This window comes from Aulostomus chinensis, chromosome 22 (genome assembly GCF_037954235.1).
Source record: "Aulostomus chinensis isolate RoL2024-O1b breed Wild chromosome 22, RoL_Achi_v1.0, whole genome shotgun sequence".
Classification (NCBI taxonomy): Eukaryota; Metazoa; Chordata; class Actinopteri; order Syngnathiformes; family Aulostomidae; genus Aulostomus; species Aulostomus chinensis.
The window spans coordinates 10,470,001-10,477,500 of NC_141341.1; the positions used below are offsets into that span (position 1 = coordinate 10,470,001).

At 41.7% G+C, this 7,500-nt stretch overlaps 1 protein-coding gene across 4 annotated transcripts in view; it reads left to right on the forward strand.

The window, feature by feature from the left end:
- Nucleotides 1-7,500, forward strand: part of LOC147240719 (RNA-binding motif, single-stranded-interacting protein 3) — a 287,130-nt gene that overhangs the window by 133,036 nt on the left and 146,594 nt on the right. For all 4 annotated transcript variants that reach the window (XM_086194098.1, XM_086194100.1, XM_086194099.1 and 1 more), the window contains one exon: nucleotides 3,041-3,099. In XM_086194098.1, coding sequence (XP_086050224.1) covers nucleotides 3,041-3,099 — 59 coding nt within the window. The remainder of the gene's footprint in view (nucleotides 1-3,040; nucleotides 3,100-7,500) is intronic.

Here is a 7,500-nt window from a genome sequence, read left to right on the forward strand (position 1 = left end):
AGGCCTGCCTGGCAGAGAGGCGAAGGAGCTGCCAGCAGGGTCATCCGCAGCCACACACACACACACACACGCACACACACACAAACACACTCTCCTGCCTCATACATGCCGATTACATCCACCATCCATCTCCAATATGTCTTTATTATGGGCAAGAAAAAAAAAAGCTGGCTCCTTCCACCTTGCCTTTTCATCGCGCTGCGGCGTCTTTGTGGTGTGTATTGGGGCGGCGGATATGATGCATTGATGAGCCATCTTTAACATTTAATGAGGCAGGCAGTGATGAGTTGGCATTTGGAAGCAACTGTCTCCAAACAAAGTTTTAATGAGAACTTTCCCCAAATTTGTGCCAAGAGCACAGCAAGCTTTTTTAACAGTTTCCCAGAATGAAAGTCGTACAGGTTGTTTTTTTTTTCACAAGTACTGAGGCAGGGCGTACACCTGTAAACAAACAAACAAGCAGACACAGGTAAACAAACACAGGCACACGCAGAGCCAGGCTAAACGAATGTAATATCAACAAGAACACGGAGACACCGGTTGCTGAAGCACGTTTGATCATAGTGCTGTAGTTTGTTCATATCACTCACTTTCCATCTGATTATTTCATTTGTAGAATGGCAATCACTGTAAATAAATTTCATGTATTATAATCATGATGAAATTAGATTGTGACCTTGTGTGTATTATGGCAGCTATAACCAGTGTCCCAGAACTCCTGTGAATTACGTTTTTCCATGTGATGTTGTGGCAGCTAGATTGTTTCTGTAAAAGTTCTAATAAACTGTAATGGAAGTTTTCAATTAAATACTCCTAACACAATATAGCAGTTGTATATGCTGTACATATTTCAAACCTCCCACGTGGTACACAGCAAGTTTTGTTCTCAATAAATTCACATCATATCATATAGTTACGGACGCACGCCATGGGATTTTTGCCCGATTCCTGATATATTTTACAACTGATTTGGCTGACAGATTATATTTTCTGATATTACCTGAATAAAAACAATATGATATTAATATTTTGTTCAATTAAAAAAAAAAAACACACACATAAACTTAACAGTTCTCTCTTATGTTTGGAAAAGTCCATTTATCGCTGTTGCTTCATCATAAACAAAGATACTGAACAATGAGGAAACTAATCTTGATTTGCTGGACAGGTATTCATATTATCATGCATCCCATGTCTAATATTGCAATAAATCATGATAAAGTCTTACTGTTATATACACTGGACCACCAGGTACGTTCCAGTATTGGGTCTGATTGTTATTATACACGTCCTTCTAGTTTCAATGTCAACAAACACCGAAATACTGCAGTTACCGAGCTCTGCATGTTCTCTAATCAACCGTGTGCTGGCTGCTCCGTGTTCTCTTTGTGTACTCATGCTTAAGTGTGTCTCAGTGTGATCAAACATCGCATGTTATTCCTGTTCTGTTGCCACAGATTATGGATCCCTATAGCTAAAATGGCCTGTTTATCTCCCGAAAGAGAGTTAATCCACTGATTGGTGGGCGCACTTGTGCATATTTGTGCATTTCTGCATTCACGTGTGTGTGTGTGTGTGTGTGTGTGTGTGTGTGTGTGTGTGTGGTGTGTGTGTGTGTGTGTGTGTGTGTGTGTTCATGTATTATCTGTATTTGTGTGCTTGAGCTGGTAGTTTTCCTCTCGGAGCTCATCAGTTCATATCCACCACCCACCCCACCACAGCGTGCAGTAAATAGAGTCTCCGCCACTCGTTGAGAAATGGCACAATTATCCCCCACTGGTGAAATATGGGCCGGGATGCACCACTGCTTCTTCCCTACAGAATGAGTGTGTGTGTGTGTGTGTGTGTGTGTGTGTGTGTGTGTGTGTGTGTGTGTGTGTGTGTGTGTGTGTGTGTGTGTGTGTGTGTGTGTGAGACAAACAGTCAGTCAGTAAGGTCAGGCTTTTAATTCAGAAAAATTCATTGAAGTCTAGCGTGCACACAGAACTGTGGAATAAAGACGTGACGCTGGGAGCCAAAGCAGTGACATGGAGCTGATGAGCACGGCGTGGTTGTCAGTTTCACTTTCACATGGACGATTATTATATCACGCACAACTTCTGTTGGGTAGAAGAATCAGGATATGAAACAACTGGGGTTGCAAAACACCTGAAATATTCAAAGCTGGAGTCTTTCTGTAGGAATTACAGGAGTATATATGATGTCGTTGAAAAAAACTGGAGATCTTGGGGTCATATACAGAAATGAATATGAACGTTTTACATTCTCATAAGCAGATATGAATGTACGCATTCTGACAATGAGACGTTTGACTCCATCTGTTTGTGGGTACAACTTTATTAGACTGTTTCATCGAACAACAAAAATAAAAAAATAAAATAATTTAGCGTTTGCTAGTTAAATGTAACGGTAAAATATTCATGAATCCCAGTCATATCATCAGAACTTGCCTGACTGGATGTTGTCATTGGGGTCAAGTACAGTCATGTGGTCCTGCTGTTGTGTGCAACCATCTTAATTATCCGTGCATGTGATGGAGTAATGCACGCATGTATAGAGTTGATATAAATCGTCCAAAAATGTCCAGTTATTCCACATTTATTCCCATGGAAATTGTTTTGCGCCAAAAAGAAAAGAAGCTGGATCACTGTTTCAAAGGTGTTTAACCTGATTATTCAACGTCTACTGCGTCACTGCTGGTCTTTTTTATGGTTTCTATGATAAAAATACATCCAGATTCAATATTTTGCCATGACAACTTAACTTCTCAGAGGCCTCACTGTGCTTATATGCTTTTAGACCTTTTGAAATGTTCAGTGACTCTCAAATGTCAAGGGGGGGAGGTCTGCACATTTATTTGAAGGCAGCCATACATATAATGTTATTAACCTCAAGTGATTTCTCTTTGCAGTGAATTTTGACATTTGTGCTACTTTGCAAATTGCTTGTTGGAACTAGAATAAGACTTGAATCACGGGATGGTGGTCTGAGTGAACCCCCCCCCCCCTCAATCTCACTTATTCTTTCTATCTTTTTACAGGTATGGAAAAATAGTGTCAACAAAGGCCATTCTGGACAAGAACACCAATCAGTGCAAAGGTAGGTCATGTGGTTGCTATCTTGAACAACTGCCCTGCTTCACACTTCATCTTGTCACAAGAACAGCAATCTAATCCCTCATTTAAATTTAGACGCCGGCTAAGGAAGCCTCGCCACGTAAATCAGTGATTTACTAAGTTGCTAAATTAACGTCGCAGGAAGTCTTTTGATAAACAACTCGCTCTGAAATGGCGCTGCCATGCTTGGAGGAAAAGCAGCCGCCCTCCTGTCTCCTCTTTGACTTCCTGTTTTGTCATATGGAAGACAATCTTTTGGAAAGAGTGTTTCTCTAAAAGGTCCATTAGTGTCTGCACAGTAAATGGTGCAGCAATGACATTAGTGGCTCATTTGAAATTGTTTCTTGAGCACACACACATTTACATGCTTGAACATACTCGTGTAGTAGACCAATTAGAAAGCTAACAAGCTAGCCGGGATTAGATAAACTTTAATTACCATCATTGTCACACTCGCTTTCTGGAGGTTTCACTCCACCTCAGCCACCTGCTGTGCGTGGCAGTAAATACATGCACGTTTTGTGTTCTTTTATGTGCATTTACAGTCGCCGCTAACCAGCGAAAAAAGAGTCAAAAAGGGAAACTGAAGGAGGTACAAAAAAAAAAAAGATTAGTGTGCTACTTGCCCCGAGGTGTCTGGCAGCACTGTTTAAGAGCTATTGAAGTTCCATCAATACTTTTAATTGCTTTTTGTGGGGCTCTGAAGAGTGGCCTTTCAAGGTGAAGCTACCTTCTTAACCCTGCTCTACTCTTGAGTTTATCCTGCTGAGCATGTTCTGGGTCAAAATGTTGAAGGAAAGAACCTCTGCCTTTTAGCTGTTTGGAAGTAAAAAGGCTGATTATCCCAATGGTCCCTTTTTTCTCTTTTTCTTTTTCTTTTTCTTTTTTTGCGTGTGTGAGCCCTAAAGGCAGTTAAACACCGTGTGCGTGTGTGTTAATAGGACTGATGTATCCGTAGGTCACAGTGGAGGGTGGATTCAAGAGGAAGTGGCTTTAAACCGGTTAAAAATAGGGAAAAAAAAAAGTGAACAGGAAAGGTGTGTCCGTTCATTTAGATCACAGGTTATTCCACTCCACAAACAGCTGACCTCTGTTATGCACAGAAATCTTTGCTTTGTGCGCTGCGTCGCGTGGGAAACAATGTTTCCCATAAGTCACCCTCCAGGGATGCAACAGTGCTGAGATGCCAAGTAGCAAATGTGAGTATGTGGACATATTTTAGGAGTGGAAAAGATAGTCTGCACCAACTGAGAGAGGGGGGGGGGTGGGTGTTGGACAGAGGTGAGATGTGTAAAGGGAAACAGTCTGAGGGAAATGGACGAGTAACCTTGAGAGGAAAATTACAGTTCTTGACTACTCGAAAGACAAGTTGAGGAGAAGAGAAAGCGAACCATCATCTCCGCTGCTGATGCGACTACGTTTTCTCTCCATGTTTATGTCGGTGTCTGAGGAAAGGTGAGCCGGCATCAAAACACAAACAAGCCAAGTGTTGTAGGTGTATTGAGGCCTGATGGACTGGTGTTCGTCTTAGTAACAAAGCAAAGATCGGCACATCAGCCTGATCTGGTCACACATTGTTTCCTGTCATCTGACCTCCTGACCCCGACACTTGTTTAAATGTCAGAGCGGCAGCTTATCACCGCTGTGGCACCATCACACACCGAAGCATCCCTCTCCTCCCGCTACACCTCCTTCACCTCCTCCCCTTCCTCCTCCTCCTCATGTTATTTGTGTTTCGTTCAGCTCAGCGAGTGTGCTGCCAAAACAACGTGAGAAAAACAAGATAGAGAAGAGGTCAGGAGCAGTCATCTCTGGGCGAGAGCTAGTGAGAGACAGATCCACAACGGGAAGGCCAGGATAGCAAAGCTCACACTCACTAACTTCTCTCCTCGCTGTTTTCCTTCCCTTTGTTTCATCACCGCCAAAGGTGTTTGCCTTTTTTGTTACAAAGCACAAACACATTTCAGTATTTTTGTTTAATTAAGCATGTTATTTTTAATCTTAGAATAGAATCCATTCTGCCGTGACGTAGATTCAAATTCACAATAATTTCATAGAAAGGAAGAGGCAGAAGTAGAAACGCATCACAGTGTTAATTTCCTCAAGGAAAACTAGATTCATAATGTTTATCACCTGCCCCTTTACAGATTTGGTCAACTGACACGAAAGTGTTCAATAATCAAATGATTGAAATTTGATTCAAAATAATTTTAGTCGAAAGATTGCGAATAAATGAAAATCAGCTGCTCAAAAAAAAAAAAAAAAAATCCTAAACCTAAAGAGACACGTTAAGACTCCTCACCAAGAAATCAAGCTCAGTTTTCATCAACAAGCTGACAGACTCAAATAATTACAGTTTTCTTTGACTGCAATGAAAGACTTTTACTGAGCTAAAAACGGGATGAGTACGAAAACTATCACATAAAATAACAAAATAGACATAATCAACACCATCATTAAACATCCGCGCTGCATGAAAATAATGTCCTCTCTCAAAATCATTTAACCCATTTACACTTGTATCCGCAATGCTGGTGTGATGTCATCTGACTGCGCTTCACTGGGCAATCAGACATGTGTCAGTGCACATTCCTGCTAGATTATCGCTACGGCTGTATCACCTCCATGACACCCTTCCAGTGTTGTGATATTTTAATCGACCACAGCAGTGTTTTGGCATACTGTATGTGTCATCAATTTGATAGCGTATGAATTTTAAAATCGGGCTTAAAGTTGTTGGGTTTTTTTTCAACATCAAAATGGCACGTATGTGTTGTGACAGCATTCTGATGACGGTATTTGAACACACAAAGCAGCTTCAGCATGGAGCAGATTCTACAGGGTCTCGTGGGGAACGTTTGAAACTGGTTAAGCATCCCTGTAGCACCTTTACGCCGCCGCTGTATCTGGTCTGGACTTTTCAGTTTGATCTGAGCTAAAACAACACAGCTGACTGGTCTGGATCACTGTCGGAACACATCATGCTTCTCCTTGAAAGTCGTGACCCGTAATCAGATTTTTTACAGGACCTTAAAAGGAACCCAAACAAAGTACAAATAGTAACGAGCAAACATAATAGGGTCTTCGCCTGAAGTATTTTCAGGCTCAGGCCCTAAAAACAGATGTTACTGCTGGGGAGATGGAAGGTGTGAAGAAGCGCCACAGCGTCACAGAGGAGGGGAACCTGCTGCGTGACTATTCAATTCACCAAAAAGTTAAAAAGTACTGATTAAATAACTACTCAACAGGGATGAATGGCAGTATTTTCAGGGCGTCCGTATCAGTGTCTTCTTCTTTGACACTATCAATGAGGAAACAATACAGCTGTGATTTGTGGGCTCGTCCAAGTGGTTTGGAAATAAAATGAAAAAAACTGTGGCGCTTGTTTTATACAAAAGCTGTCTATATCGGCTACTGGCCAAAAAATACCAGCATATCATCTCGGATTATTCCCTCTGGTTGTAGTTCATGTTATCTGCAGTTGAAACCGCATGAAGTGATGTCACGTGAACATGTAAGTTACCTTATAATTCTCCCTCTCCCTCGGCTCTGTCATATTTCTGGATTTCATCCAAAACCATCCGCTGCTCTTTTTTTTTTTTTTTTTGAGTTATCATGGTAACAGACAGACCAAAGCCACGATCACATGACCTCCTTGGTGGAGGTAATTACTGCGCATGTTTAGGTGCTGCTGCAGCTTGTTGAATAGCACCTCTGAGCGGTATTAGCAACTGAACAGCTGCAGATGGTACATTCATGCAGATCTACGTAATGTATTTACATACCACATGTAGAATATGAAGGCTTCTCCTGGGTTAAATGTTGATTTTCAAATTTACATCACTTTGGCTGCAGTATTTTGGTTGCAGTGCCTATAAAGTGCCGATAAATTTAATTAAAAGTGAGTAGGCGAGAGTTGATGGAAACAAGGATAGCCAATTATATGAGATGGAACAGTGAGTGTGGGAGTGATGTTGTGGAAAAGCGTGATGACACTTTGTGCACTTACAGGTCAGGTGTTAGGGAAATGTGTATATTACTGAGTATCCAAACATAAACCGACACAGGTGTGATGCCCACGCACATACATGAACACATGTTGTTTCCCCCTCTTAGTATACATTCGACCTTAGAAGACGAGTGTGTAAAAGTGCTGTTTTGAAGTACCACATCACAAAAACTACACACCAAGACCATGTAATACACTTCTCCCACGCACTCGAACACAAAGGGCACATTCTCACACGCACACAAACACACACAAACGTACCCCCGCACACACTCCACTTCCATCTGCCTGAGGTGCGTGAAGCTCTTGCAGCAGCAGTGGCCATGCAAGCAATCTATCAATCCTCTTCCTAACATCACAGTGTGTGTGCCTGCC